The sequence below is a fragment of the Ostrea edulis genome, chromosome 6 (assembly GCF_947568905.1).
Source record: "Ostrea edulis chromosome 6, xbOstEdul1.1, whole genome shotgun sequence".
NCBI classification, from domain to species: domain Eukaryota; kingdom Metazoa; phylum Mollusca; class Bivalvia; order Ostreida; family Ostreidae; genus Ostrea; species Ostrea edulis.
Window position 1 is genome coordinate 70,685,601 of NC_079169.1, and position 16,222 is coordinate 70,701,822.

The window sequence follows — 16,222 nt, forward strand, 5'->3', positions numbered from 1 at the left end:
AAAGTTCCAACTCCCTGACATAGTACAGATTCAAGTTTGTCCAAATCATGGCCCCAAGGATAGGATGGGGCCACGAAAGGGGATCAAAGTTTTACGTAAGAGTATATAGGAAAAATCTTCTCAAAAACCACTGAGCTAGAAAACTGGAAACTTCTTGACATAAAGTAGATGGTCCCCAGGGGTAAGTTAGGGCCATAATAGGAGATCAAAGAGTTATATGCTAATATATAGTAAAAATCTTTGAAAATATCCCTTGAACTATTAAGGTTCTTTATGGCAAGACTATTATTTTGTGAAGTTTGACTTTGACATTAGAGGTAGACCTACTTTTTAGGTCACCTGAGTTTACTGCTATTGCAATTAGTTGTCGTGCATTAACAATTGAACATTTTTAACTTCGTAATAACTACCAGTCCAATTCTTTTCAAATTTGGTATGAAGCATCATTGGGACAAGGGGGACATAAATTGTAAATTTCAGGACTCTGGGGCCCTAGGGGCGGGGCCAAAATTGACCAATTTTCAAAAATCTTCTCAAGAACCACACACGTGTAAAAATAACAGACTGATGGTGATGTATAGGAGGAAGGCCTCTACCAAAATTGTTAATTTCATGATCCCCAGGGTAGGGGTTCTGACCCCAGGGCAGGGCCAAACTTGGTATTTAGTGTTTATGTGTAAAATACTTAAATAACATCTTCTTTAGTGCTATTGATATTAAATTGAAAGTAAATAAATGTTTAGAAAGAACAGGTAATCCTTTACCAAAATTATAAATTTGATGATCCCAGGGGTAGGGGTTTTGGTATAAGGGTGGGACCAAAATGGTCAGTTATCAAATGTGTGAACAATAGACATTTTTAGCTTCTTCTTGATAACTATTATTCCAATTCTTTTCAATTTGGTATGAAACATATTTGGAACAAGGGGAACATAAATTGTAAATTTCAGGACTCCAGCACCCCTGAGGCCTAAGGGGCGAGGCAAAAACTGCCCAAAATAGACCAATTTTCAAAAATCTACTTCTCAAGAACTGCACACATGTAAGAAAAACTAAATGCATAGTGATGTAGAGCAGGAAGGCCTCTACCAAAATTGTAGATTTCATGATCCCCGGGGTAGGAGTTCTGACTCCAGGACACAGTCAAACTTGGTATATAGTGTTTATGTGTAAAACACTTAAAAGTACATCTTCTTTAGTGCTATTGGTACTAAATTGAAACTAAATGGATAGAACAGGTAGTCTTTTACCAAACTTGTAAATTTTATGTTCCCCAGAGTAGGGGTTCTGACCCCAGAGTGGGGCCAAACTTGGTATATATATAGTATTTATGTGTAAGTTTGCTGATACTGTATGAAATACAAATGCATACTTAGGAATTTTAAAAGCAGAAAAGGATGTACAATGGTGAATTTTACAACCCAGGGTTATGACTTTAGGATGGGTCCAAATTAGTCATATATTTTGATGTTTTAATGTTAATACACTTATTATTTAAAGCCTTTCATCAGTGTATGCACTTTTAAGGGCAGTGAGGTTTTAAGAACACATCTTGTTTTATACTATTGCTGAACATTAGAATTTAGCTTAGATATTCAGAACAGAATTTTTTTTCTAGATTTCATAGCCCGTGGGAGTAGTGATACTTTTTCACTAGTATTCAGGTGACTGATAAGGCCTGTGGGCCTCTTGTTAAATATCTGACCTATTCAATATCTCCTGAACTATTCAAGGCAGATCTTCATATTTTTTTTATATTAGATTTCTTATGGCATGACCTTTTATTTCATACTATGACCTTTCACCTTCAAATCTGACCTACTTTCAAGAAAACATAACTTGTTGAATATCTTATGAACTGTTCTGGATGAGGCTTTCATATTATGTATATAGACTTTTTATGACAAGACCTTGTGATACAATCATAAAATTTTTTGACTTTTACTTACTTTCTTTAAAAAAAACCTGGCCTAATAAATATCTCTTAAAGCTTTTATATTTTGTATATAGATTCTTTTTGGCAAGTCCTTGATATACTTTGGGTGTTCAACCTCGTGACCTTGAAGTTTGACCCAATCTTGCCAATTCAATATCTCCTGAACTATTTAAGATGGACTTTCATATTTTGTATGTAGAATTCTTAAGGTAGGGTCTTCGTATATTACCTTGGTCTTATCCGGAACAGCAAGATCCTGTTAGTCATATTAGTGTTGGGGAATATCTGTGTTGTGTGAATTCAGTTATGGTGTGATTGGGGCTAGGTTCGGGCCACAATATGGGGTCAACAGTTTTCATGGGAATAAAGATTGATAAAGAAATTTTAAAATCCCAACAGCTGAACACTGGCAGGGCCCAGGTGAGCGATGTGGCCCACGGACCTCTCATTAACTTGACTCCCAGAGCGCGACTATACTCCCTGCTGTTCGGTATCATTCATGTGCATTTCTTATAACTCACTTTGATATTCATGCACTGCATGCACATGATCTTCAAAGAATTTTATACGATTTTCGAAGAATTTTATTTCAAGAAGTTGTTAAAGATCAAAACAAAAAAGATTTGCTGTGTATATTGATACATGATTTTCATTATCAATACCAAATCTTCTAAGGTCAAAGTGAAGTACCAGTTTCATTTGATCTTTGATATGGAAACAGACGTATTGCATCAATGTTGAGAATCTGCTATGAGTCTTGGTCTTGTTAAGAGGAATAATAAAATCCCGCATTAGACATATTAAAACACAAGTATGTACCATCTATCCTTCTGTGTTTAGTAAACCAGAAGTGATAAAAAGAATTGGATAGGTTACATGAGGAATATGTTTTGGTTCCAGCTGACAAAGCTTGTAACAACAATTGTTTGTAAGGCTCATTATTACAACTGTATTTTAAACGAACTTGGCATTACTTCCACTTTTGGTAATCATACAAGTACCTATACTCCAACTGCCCTTTCAAAAGAATAAATTCTTCAAAACCATGCTTCAGTTTTAGACACATTTAATATCCCAGTCAATAGGTCGAATGAATATGAATTACCGTAAATATACCCATACTGGATTCCTAGTGAAACTTCATAAAAACCCTTACCAACAAAGATACATTGCTGGATCCAGTAAATGTTCTACCAAGCCCCTGTCTTTGCTCCTCACAAAAATATTAACAGCTGTTAAGGAGAAACTTCAAACGTACTGTGCGACTACATATGCCAGAAGTGGTGCAAATCAAATGTGGATTCTAAAGAACTTTTAGTAAACTTGAAATCACGAAACTTTACTCAAATCAACAACATCAAAACGTATGACTTTTCAACTCTTTACACGACCATTCCTCACGATAAATTGAAGGCTACACTTTTTGACATCATAGACAGTTGCTTCTTCAACAAAACTGGAAAACGCAAATATTCCTATCTAGTGATCAGTCATCCAAAAAATTACTTTGTTAAACACCACTCTGATTTCACGCACAAGTACAGTCAACTCTCGATAAACCACCACCTTTTGTTCTTGTGAATTTATGGTTTTATAACGAATTTGGCAATGAATTGAATTTATGCCATCTTGGGGAGAAAGAGTTACTTTTCTTGTATATAAGAGTTATCTTTCCTTTTTCGTACAAACTTAATGTAAAAATATCTCATAATTAATTTTTCCAAATTTAAAATACATGTAGTTATCAATAAAAAGGTTTCATTTCAAAACAATATACATACAAGACACAAATACACAGTATGTTTCAAGTTATTTTTAAACGATGTGTTTGAGAAACACAAATGCCCCCGATAATTGCCAATTCCGAAGATGGCCAAGGTCACAAGGGCAAATATCTTGGTACCAGTAGAAAGATCTTGTCAAAAGAAATGCTCATGTACAATATGAAAGCTCTAATATTTACCATTTAGAAGTTATGACCAATGTAAAAATAAATTTAAAGTAGGTCTAATGTCAAGGTCAAAAGGTTCAATACCAACGGAAAGATCTTGTAACAAGGAATACTTGTGAAATATCAAAGCTCTATCTCTTATTGTTCAAAAGGTAGTAGCAAGGTTAAAGTTTAAAAAGTAGGTCAAATTCCAAGGTCAATGTCACAGGGTCAAAAATGTTGGTACCCACGGAGAGGTCTTGTCACAAGGAATACTCATATGAAATATCAAAGCTCTATCACTTACTGTTCAAAAGGTAGTAGCAAGGTTAAAGTTTTCAAAAAGTAGGTCAAATTCCAAGGTCAAGGGTAAAAAATGTTGGTACCCACAGAAAGGTCTGGTCACAAGGAATACTCATGTGATATATCAAAGCTTTATCACTTACTGTTCAAAGGGTATTTGCAAGGTTAAAGTTTTCAAAAAGTAGGTAAAACGTCAAGGTCAAGGTCACAGGGTCAAAAATGTTGGTACCCACGGAGAGGTCTTGTCACAAGGAATACTCATGTGAAATATCAAAGCTCTATCACTTACTGTTCAAAAGGTATTTGCAAGGTTAAAGTTTTCAAAAAGTAGGTCAAACGTCATGGTCACGGGGTCAACAATGTTGGTACCCACGGAGAGGTCTGGTCACAAGGAATACTCATGTGAAATATCAAAGCTTTATCACTAACTGTTCAAAAGGTAGTAGCAAGGTTAAAGTTTTCAAAAAGTAGGTCAAACTCCAAGGTCAAGGTCACGGGGTCAAAAATGTTGGTACCCACGGAAAGGTCTTGTCACAAGGAATACTCATGTGAAATATCAAAGCTCTATCACTTACTGTTCAAAAGTTATTAGCAAGGTTAAAGTTTCAGACAGAATTACAGAATGACAGACAGGACAAAAACAATATGACCCCGATCTTCGATCTCGGGGGCATAAAAACCTTGTCCAGTGTCGGTATTTAGCGCACTGCAATGGCTGTTTCTTGGTAGGTGAGCCCGTCATTAGCCAGGGCACCAGGCTAAGCCCACCATTAACTGGACGAAGATCAATGAGTATTTCACCCTTTACACTGAAAATGTCACCCATTGTCCTTTTTATGGACTTTTCCCATAAAACAGTAAAATAATTGGAGATTTCCTGTTGTGTACATTTCAGATGGCTTCCATGGTATGCAGTAATTTGCTTATTTTCTGAGAAATTCAACAGAAACCTTTTTCGTGGCAAAGCCATCGCTAAACTGAAATATTTTTCGATGAGGTAAAAACAAGACTTAATTACAGTTCATATTAAGTAATTATCTTGTTGATTTCATACTGGGTACCTTCTGCCCAGGTGTACGCTGGAGATCGATAATGACCAATATCCCGCATCACTGATCACGTGCACCCATGGCAGTTTATCAAGATAATTAACACTTTGATACAGACTTTTGTAATAAAAATACCGTGGCAATTGGCGATAGCGAATTTGGCGTTTTAATGAGAATTTTAAGTAATAGGAAAAATGTTCTTAGAAAAATGCAGCGTTATAACAAAAATGGCGATGAATTGAGTGGGGTTAATTTGAGAATTAACTATAGTTCAAATAAAAAATATGCTGGAATTCCTCATGAACAATATATCTTCGTGGTCTTTGGTAATCAGGTCTTCCAACAGTCTGTTGGAATACCCATGGGCACGAATTGTGCTTTTTTGTTAGCTGACCTGTTTTTTTATTCCTATGAAGCAGAATTTAATTATTCAAAACTTTCTACGTCAGAAGAAAAAATCTCTTGTTGTGGCCTTCAATTCGACATTTAGATATATCGACAATGTATTATCTATCAACAATAATAATTTTCATTTATATGTCGATTCGATATATGCCAATGAACTTGAAATAAAAGATACCAAAGAGTTGTCCACTTCTGCTTCATACTTAGATATTTTATTGAAAGAAAGTAGATATTAATGGCAAACTAACAACTCAACTTTATGATAAACAGGATGATTTCAACTTCTCCATTGTCAACTTCCCATATCTATGTAGCAATATTCTGTTATCACCTGCATATGGTGTTTACATCTCTCAACTGAATTAATACGCAAGAGCTTGTTCTGCGTATGGTCAGTTTTTAAATCGAATTAGGCTACTGACAAACAAGTTGATGGTGCAGGGGTTCCAACATTCTCGTTTAAAATCAGCATTTTGCAAATTCTATGGTCGTTATAACAATCTAGTTTGCCATACAACCTATCATTGGGTTGTCTGACGTGTTTCATGCCGATCGCTAGGCCATTCTTGTCACACTGATTTTGATTACAGATAACTCAGTGTACCTGATCAAAATATAGGGCTCACGGCGGTTGTGACCGGTCGACAGGGGATGCTTACTCCTCCTAGGCACCTGATCCCACCTCTGGTATATCCAGGGGTTCGTGTTTGCCCAACTCTCTATTTTGTATTGCTTATAGGAGTTATGAGATTAATCACCATTCATGAGGAATATCCTCATGAATAAAAATCACAGAACTTTAGTTTATCGCCAAGTAAGAAAATATTTTGCATTGTCCAATATTTGATTAAAGTATAGTGCAGGGACCAACTTTTGTTACAGAATTATAGATGCTGGTTTTCTTGAAATGCTTTGCTTGCTGATTATAAATGCTAGAGGCACTACTTGTCATGATCCTATCCCTTTTCGGAGCTACTTTTGCTGTCTAGTTGAGAAATTCAATATCATCATTCATGATAAGGTGCAGCGTCTGGTCACAAGCAACATTTTTGATAAGTATGAGACCACCACTACAAGTTTAAAAGGCTTGGAGTGTGTACTGTGATGTACATCAGTCTACTGAGTATGAAGTCTGATGTGAAGTGCTCAGAGTCATCTGTAGAAAACACTGCCTTGGTAATGACCTTGACCAAGGACTTAGATGGATATAATTATATTCCTATATTCCCCATATACTCTCTTTTATAGAGGGTATAAGAAAAGATCCACCTTTATAATTATGTACCCCTACAACAAAGTTATGGAGGTTACTAGTACAATAAAACAGTTATAGCAAATCTCCTGTATAAATAAGTTCATTATCACCAAACTTCGTTATACAGTAAAACACGGTTAGAGCGAACCTTCATAGCTAGCCAAAAATAGTTCCTTATAACCAAACTTCGTTATACAGTAAAATGCAGTTATAGCAAACCTCCAGAGCCAGCGAAAAACAGTTCATTATAACCAAACTTCATTATTTCCATTTAAATTTTCACTATTTTCCTTTTATACGAGAAATCCACTATATATTACTTCGCAATAAACATAGTCGATTTAAGCATGTTCATTATAAGTGTGTTTTACTGTACACTGGAATCTCAAGATACCCATCCATCTGTCTGCAAAAACAAAATTAAGGACAGATCTCGCCTTATCTATCGTGGAAAATAATTTGAACCGAACTTGCTCATATTGTACATTTCCATCTTCCCAAGTCATGGGTTTCTAATCCACTCCGCTCCACATAAACCCTTGACGAAACAGGCAGAATATATGCGGGTTTACTACTGCGCCATCTAGTGAAATTACAAATTTTATGTGGAGCGGAGCGGATCAGAAACCCTTGACATTGGAAGATGCACATTTCTGGATATATTTCTTTGTCAGTCTGGATGTTGCAACTGACCTACATTTTCCTCATCATTGATTGGTAAAGAACAACTATTGCTTATATAATATATGGTATCCATGGATGCCATTATTCTAACTGACGGTCCTCAGATGCTGCATCTTCTATTCTGTTTCAATGACAGTGGCTTGCAAGTGGTATATCAAAAAACTTTGTCTTATAGCATATGTACAGTTGGCCCTAGCCTGCCTTTGAGGATTATTTACATGTCAACATCAATCTACACAATGCAAGAATGCTTGTAAATGAATCTTAATCAAGGTAGTTGCTTAAAATAAATAACACAACTTTTAAAATTTCTTGAGAGGAATATTTTTCAGGTTACATGACTGGAAGTTGTTTAATGAGAGGTTGCTTAGAACAGATTTACCTGTATTCTTGTCTAAATCTTTTGCAGACAAATAGTTTTATTAGCAGAGTTGCAACGAAGTTGAACTCGGCTATTGGTTTGGTGATGCGGGTGGGCGTCAACAATTGGTTTCCGGATGATAACTCGAAAAGTTTACAATCTAATCAAATGAAACTTTGATATATTGTTGGGTACCAGGTAAGGAAGACCCCTATTGAATTTGGAGAAAAATGGTCAAAGGTCAAGGTCACAGTGACCGAAAATAGAATGAAAATTTCAGGAAAATTTGGTTTCCGGATGATAACTCCGAAAGTTTAAATCCAAATCAAATGAAACTTTGATATATTGTGGGGTACCAGGAAAGGAAGACTCCTATCAATTTTGGAGAAAAAAGGTCAAAGGTCAAGGTCACAGTGACCAAATATAAAATGAAAATTTAAGAAATATTTGGTTTCTGGATGATAACTCAGAAAGTTTAAATCCAAATCAAATGATACTTGAAGACATTGTTATGTACCAGGTAAAGGAAGACCCCTATTAATTTTGGAGAAAAAAGGTCAAAGGTCAAGGTCACAGTGACCAAATATAAAATGAAAATTTAAGAAATATTTGGTTTCTGGATGATAACTCAGAAAGTTTAAATCCAAATCAAATGATACTTGAAGATATTGTTATGTACCAGGTAAAGGAAGACCCCTATTGACTTTGGAGAAAATAGGTCAAAGGTCAAGGTCACAGTGACCGAAAATAGATTTAAAATTCCAAAAGAATTTTGGTTTCTGGAGGATAACTCGAAAATTTGAATCAAATGAAACTTGGATATATTGTTGGATACCAGCAAAGCAAGGCCCCTATTGATTTTGGAGAACAAAGGTGAAGGTCACAGTGACTGAATATACAAATATGGTTTCTGGACAGTAACTCGAAAAGTTTAAAACTGAAATTAGTTCTTCGCAATTATAAATATACCACATCATCCCTGGCTTTACAATGTATCCCATGCAACTTGGCTCATGCACCCCTGGGTGAATATACTGATTTTTCTACATTAAAGGGACATGGACACAATTTGAACTTAAAATTTTCAAAGTTTATTTGTTTATAATGGTCAGCAAAAATTTAAATGTCAGTTGTTGAGTTACAAATGAGATACAGCACTCACTAAAATATAGATTGTTTTATAATAGAAAATAATCATGTTTAAAACAAAATGAAATGTGGCAAACACTAGAAACTGATTAAATTATTATGTTCAGAATTAACTTGTAAATTGAAAAATCTGCTTTAAACAAAACTTTTACAAGGGTTTTTAACCTATGTAAAGAAAAACATGGCACAAGCCTTGTTTACATAACAAAGAATCGTGAGCTCTGTATTAAACAACAGACATTAACATTTTTGCTGAGTCCCTTTAATGTCCTTTGAGATCTAGGAGGAAATGTCATTTTTCATGACCTGGCATACACATACATACATATGTAAAGTACCAAATGCATAAGCGATCAAAATTCTTGTAGTAAACTTAAATCTTTATTTGCTTATAAAAGTATTAGAATAAAATTAAGTAGTGCATTAAAGGTAACGTTATGTGTTAAAAATATATTAATTTTTATTATTAAATTAAAATACTTTTAAAATATTCAATACAGATCCAACATTAAACATAATGACAGACTTGACAAACAAAAAATTCTTATCAAATTTTAAAAACTACCCTGTAAGGTCACTTACAAAATCACTCCAAAATCATGTTTCAAAAACTTGTAGACATAAATCGTATACAATCACATGATTTAAAACACACAAAAAATCATACACCCACATTAATCAAAAGAACCACAAACAAAATATTCTTAATACTCTGGATATCACTCATTGTTTAGATGTATAGGTCCATGTATATCAAACACTGATATGTTTTATTCAGAAAAAAGAGGAGGGGGAGAAATGTTAACAATGATCATGTAAAGCCTTATGTTTGCCTATATTATAGTTTGCTAGAGTCCTTGTCTAGTCAACTGGACTGTTTCTGAGTCAGTACCTCAGCAACCTTGTCCAGGAACTCAAATGTGTTGAGATAGTCTGACCTCTGAACACTGTAAAAAACAAAACAAAATGCAATTGGATTAACTCCATTAAGAAATAATTGTTAAATGCTCAAGTAAAATTAATGAGTACGTGTAGGGTGGAATCATTATATTTCATGGGAGCTCAATTTTCACAGATTTCATGTTGCCCCTATCCCACAAATTTCAAATCACAATGAAGGACACAATTTATATAATGCTTCAATGTACAGAACTTATATCCATCCTACCCTTCGAAATTACACCCCAGCAGAATTCTTGAATGGGACGTAAAATAATGCAAAAATCACCAGCTCAACTTGAAAACTGTTATATTGAAATATTGCTTATTTTGAGCCTTTTTATTTTGGGACCTCTTTAATTTACAAGTAAATTTCCCTATCATAATCTTCTTTGTATTAATTACTAGTAAATTGTTGTGTAAATTGAAACCACCCATCTTGAAATATCTGTTAATTTCCTGTGATTTAAGAGATCGCTGAGCTGATAATGTGTAATTGTTTTTGAGGCGATTATATTGAAAGTATTGCATATAGGCCATCAACATGGTGTTGGGGAATCTATGATAGTATATGTAGATACTGTGGGTTCTTTTTATCCTGTCCTGAGATGCTTTCATTGCATATATTCATATTGACAATTAAATTCTAGACGGTGTTATGTTGTTATTTGATCACTATCTGCTCTTGGCATCAACATAGCGGTGGCAGAACATACCCTGATTCTGAAAGCATTATCTTTAAATTTAAGTTTAAAATGCCACATTATTTAATTAATTGATGGTATAGAAATGTCCTCTACTATAGATTTTGGAGTCGAACAGAAAATGGATGAAAATTTAAAAATTGCAATTTCATTTTATGTTGATGCTGTAATAATTTAACTCACATCGACAAGGATCATCACTTGTGATTTTTCTAATCTCTATCATTCAGATCTGTTTCAAAGCAGTTGATTATTTGGGAAAATTTTATGAAATCTCCTTTGGATGTCAAGAAGACAAACTGCATAAGGGTGTATTTTTTACCAAGAAGATAAGATGAACTTGACTGTTTATTACACTACATTGCATTCTTGCCAAAAACTTGTACATTACTAAACGTCTAATGCAAACCATACCCAGATTTCTACATGGTATAACAGTTAACTACGCACTTGTTCATTCCTTTGATACAGATGGCTAAGTCCTTGGTCATCACTCCAGATTCGATCGTCTCTACACATGCCTTCTCCAGATCATCGGAGAACTTCTTCAGGGAGTCATTGTTGTCCAGCTTGGCCCTGTGCGCTAGTCCTCTAGTCCACGCAAAAATGGAAGCTACATATACAAGACACAATTTTATGATGCAAACTTCAGAATGATGAGCTTTCATTTAAATACTAACACAGTTTGATAATCAAGGCTACAGAAAATATGTGGTATTCATGGATTCTTATTTGAGATTGGTGTTATAGGATTGTGCAAGGTCATACTTTAAAACTGTGTGGACAACAAATGATGACCTATCTCGTTAATTTTCACAATAATTCAAATAATACTGATCAAAGTATACAAACATGAGAGGAGACTAGTGTTTGTCTGGCTAATTTATTCTGTTGGCCTCTATACCTATGGAGTTTGTTGATGTTTCGTTTCCTTTCTGATGCTGACGGAAATGTCTGGTCACAGTTCCATGAGCAGCCTCAGCTTCAATGGTTTTACCATCTGGACAGACCAACACACTGGTCATCATTCCAAGAGATCCAAAACCTGTCAACAGTAAAAGCCTCCCGGTAAGTAAGGTGTGCGATAGAACAGTTCAACACTAGGTACATACATGTAAACTCACAACTCACTAAAAGTAACATGTACAACACTAGGTACATAAACTCACAACTCACTAGAAGTACAATCAGTGGTAGCTGACACCTTTTTCTGTCAAATTCAGGCTCCTGAAGCCATAACACTAAGACAAGCTCACTTCTAATCGAAGTCTCACCTGTTCACCAGATATTATTTTCATAAACTTAAAACTATGGTAATTTCAGTTTTCTGGCTCCAGAGCCAGACTCTAGGGACATAAGGATTTTGTTCTCGGTCTTATCTTTTTCACTGTATGCTCAATCTACAAAAGTGAGACTAAGACCAAAAACTCATCTAGGAAGTTTCTTTGGTCATATTGTACCCCAGATAGTTTGAAAATGGAGGGACATACGAAAAGAATGGAGGAAGGAGAGAAAGAAGAGGGGAAGGGAAGAAGGATGGAGAGGTGGATCCGCATGTCCAAAAGTCTCCCATCACCCGCATATAAGAGATGCTATTGATGTAAAAAGGTCAAGGTTATGGACATGAATCTTCCAAAATGCCTATGTTGTAAGGAGACATCCCACTTTGTAGACAGTCTAATACACTATAAATAATAGTTTGTACACTGTATGCACAAACCTTGAGCAACAGAATCCGACTGTACGTCTCCATCATAATTTTTACAGGCCCACACAAATCCTCCCTCAGACTTCATGGCATAAGCCACCATGTCATCAATCAGGCGGTGCTCGTACCAGATCTTCTTCTCCTCGTAAGCCTTCTGGTAGTCCCTGAAATAAAATCACAACCACGATGTAAGTGTTTCATTGAGTACACACACATACATGCACTGTACCATTGTTGCACAAACTTACCGTTCATAAATTTCTTGGAAAATATCCTTGAATCTTCCATCGTATTTCTTCAGAATCGTATTCTTTGTGCTAAAGGAAAGTTTTGAATTTTTAAAAACATACCTATATACATGTACGTGCATAATGCAAAACCTTATAAAGCCAAACATCATCAATTTTATTGTGCTGATCTGTCAGTAATAACACGCAATCTGTTTTCATTACAAAAATGAGGACCTTCTGAGATATATATCACGAGACTGAGGAGCTTCTGAGATACACATCATGAGACTGAGGAGCTTCTGAGATACACATCACGAGACTGAGGAGCTTCTGAGATACACATCACGAGACTGAGGAGCTTCTTGATACACATCACGAGACTGAGGAGCTTCTGAGATACACATCACGAGACTGAGGAGCTTCTGAGATATATATCACGAGACTGAGGAGCTTCTGAGATACACATCATGAGACTGAGGACCTTCTGAGATTCACATCACGAGACTAAGGAGCTTCTGAGATACACATCATGAGACTGAGGAGCTTCTGAGATACATATCATGAGACTGAGGAGCTTCTGAGATATATATCACGAGACTGAGGAGCTTCTGAGATACACATCACGAGACTGAGGAGCTTCTGAGATACACATCACGAGACTGAGGAGCTTCTGAGATATATATCACGAGACTGAGGAGCTTTTGAGATACACATCACGAGACTGAGGAGCTTCTGAGATACACATCACGAGACTGAGGAGCTTCTGAGATACACATCACGAGACTGAGGAGCTTCTGAGATACACATCACGAGACTGAGGACCTTCTGAGATATACATTACAAGACTGAGGACCTTCTGAGATACACATCATGAGACTGAGGACCTTCTAGATACACATCATGAGACTGAGGAGCTTCTGAGATACACATCACGAGACTGAGGGGCTTTTGAGATATACATGACGAGACTAAAGTAATTCTGAGATACACCAGTGTAATTTACTATCAGAGACAACAGTCACATGAAGCTACTATTATGTTACCTTAAATATAGCGGCCATTCTTTTTGCAGAGCAAACTGAAAAGAACTGTGGGCAAATTCTCTTATACTCTGCAACAGAAATAAACAAAGCGCATTAGAGATCTACATGTATGAATTTTGAGCTTAAAAACAATTTTCTTTGGAGAAGACAGCATGTACATGTATATATGATCCAAAAATTATTCAAAGCAAAATCTATTTATGGTAATACGTATTTAAAATTAGTATAATGAATTTATTCAGTTAAGGAATCGGTGTTTTGCATTTACTATTTTCAGTGAAGGAAGTAGTGTATTGTACATGTATTTTACTATATTCAGTTAAGGAATTAATGTATTGAATTGACTATATTCAGTGAAGGAATATGTTAAAACCACATCTGGCTATGTGAAAAGACAAATAGACACCTGTATAAACAAATCGAACGTTTTGATGATGTGGTATTGAAATTGATACCTTGTCTGTGTTGTACATTGCCAAGGCCACGCCCCCAGTCTCTGTGAAGTCGAACACATTGTAATTTTGTTCCTGGCCGCCGTCAGCTGGGGTGAACTTGATTTCTAGCTTACCTGGCCCTGGCACAACAAAATCTGTGGCGCGGTACTAAAAGCAGAAGTTATTCAAAAGTTTCACTTATGATGCATTGGATGAAAATTAATATGCAAACTCATACATGTATATAATATCATACATTTGTTGACTGGGTTTGAGACCAACATGTAATTTGGGGAACACAGTTGCCTGAAGCCTAGTACACATGCTGTCCATTGAACTAGGTTGACAAATGTTTTGTTATACCTTCAATTTCGGAAATGAGAAAAAACAATTCCATGCTGCAATGTAGAGTGTCCTATAAAGGATGAAGTAGAACTTGTCCTGAGAAGTGAAATTCACTGGCTGAATAAGAGTTCTTTCACCATACTAAAAAATTGCCTTGCCAAGACATTTTTTGGGGTCAATTTTGATCACTTCACTGTGTGATTGACATATTTGTTATATCATAATCCAAATGAAATACATCTACAAGTGTATCTGGCAGGAAAAGATACCAATTTCAGTTCACTGTGTCTAACTTTTGAGAACCATGATATTTTCGCTACCATTGTGTCTATTATATTTTGGGGCTGAAATAAAAGTGCTTTCCACCTTTTTCCTCTCTTGCACTGTGACTTTGAATTGTGCACACAGGGCTGCTGCTGATAAACTTGTTACCTGGTCTCCATAAGCGTGACGTCCAATAACGATACTTTTTGTCCATCCTGTGACCAGACGTGGGATATTTTGGCAGATTATGGCCTCACGAAAAACTGTGCCTCCCAATATATTCCTAATTGTTCCATTGGGAGACTTCCACATCTTTTTCAAATGGAATTCTGAAATTACATGTATCATAAATAAAACTATATAGGGTATTATCAAGACAGAAAAATAATTAATTGCTATTATTATTTATGACTTTTCTTCATTTACCATTCAATGATTAAATTATAAAAAAAAAATTCATGGCAGAAAACTGATTAAACTACAAACTATATCTTTTCTTCATTTACAATTAAACTGGTAGCATTTTAATTTCTTGTAACATGTTAGGGTTCCCTTGTAACTTCTAAAGGGAGGCTATTTTTCTAGCTAAGTAATGATCTAATTTTTCATCCAATATCATTATATTTTATTATAACTATCCAATACCATTATATTTTATTATAACTATCCAACATCATTATATTTTATTATAACTATCCAATATCATTATATTTTATTATAACTATCCAATATCATTATATTTTATTATAACTATCCAATATCATTATATTATTATAACTATCCAATATCATTATATTTTATTATAACTATCCAATATCATTAAATTTTATTATAACTATCTATCAGGCAGTGAGCTTGTTTTCAATAGACATGTTATAATACCAATCTAATGTTAATAAAAAATAATATATCCTTTCATCATGTCACTTATACATGTGAATCAACTTAGAATCTAATTTCATTAAGATTTGTTCTTATTTCCAAAATGTCAATTCATTCCACACTAAGACTTGCAAAGTGAAAACTCCATGCAAAACAGGAACTGATTTTTTTTTTTAAAAAAGTGTCTGAGCCCACTACAACAAAACAAAACAAAACAAAACAAATACAGACCTCTTTTGTGGTCTTATCTAAAACACCAAAGCATTTGGAGAATAAGGGAGTCATTGAATGCCCAGAATATTTTAAGGTCATAAACAAGCATTTTAATTTTCCACTATTTGCATTAATGTTTCTGTCAGCTGCAGTTAATAATTAAAGTAGAACCTACCCTCTACTCTTTTCTCATCAGGTGTTATGGTAGCACATTTAATTCCAACATTGTACTTCTTAATGGCATTTGCAGCATCAATGGTTACTATTTAAAATAAAATCATACAGGTGTTAAGAGATGAATGTAAAATAAAACATGTGAAAAAACATTCTTATTTCAATGGTTTTAACATATACTAAAATAATCTATTATATTCAAAATCTAATGCTC

The 16,222-nt window shown here is 35.0% G+C and overlaps 2 protein-coding genes across 2 annotated transcripts in view; one reads left to right on the forward strand and one right to left on the reverse strand.

The window, feature by feature from the left end:
- The window catches only part of LOC125648051 (Parkinson disease protein 7 homolog), a 112,306-nt gene that overhangs the window by 70,779 nt on the left and 25,305 nt on the right, over positions 1-16,222 (forward strand). The gene's annotated exons all lie outside the window — the stretch shown is intronic.
- The window catches only part of LOC125648050 (isocitrate dehydrogenase [NADP] cytoplasmic-like), a 9,871-nt gene continuing 3,083 nt past the window's right edge, over positions 9,435-16,222 (reverse strand). Inside the window, exons 4-12 of the mRNA XM_056140662.1 lie at positions 16,010-16,096; positions 14,908-15,068; positions 14,152-14,298; positions 13,697-13,764; positions 12,672-12,740; positions 12,436-12,587; positions 11,620-11,760; positions 11,166-11,328; positions 9,435-10,019 (exon numbers count right to left, since the gene is read on the reverse strand). Of these exons, the coding sequence (XP_055996637.1) occupies positions 9,938-10,019; positions 11,166-11,328; positions 11,620-11,760; positions 12,436-12,587; positions 12,672-12,740; positions 13,697-13,764; positions 14,152-14,298; positions 14,908-15,068; positions 16,010-16,096 (1,070 nt within the window). The 3' untranslated portion in view covers positions 9,435-9,937. The remainder of the gene's footprint in view (positions 10,020-11,165; positions 11,329-11,619; positions 11,761-12,435; positions 12,588-12,671; positions 12,741-13,696; positions 13,765-14,151; positions 14,299-14,907; positions 15,069-16,009; positions 16,097-16,222) is intronic.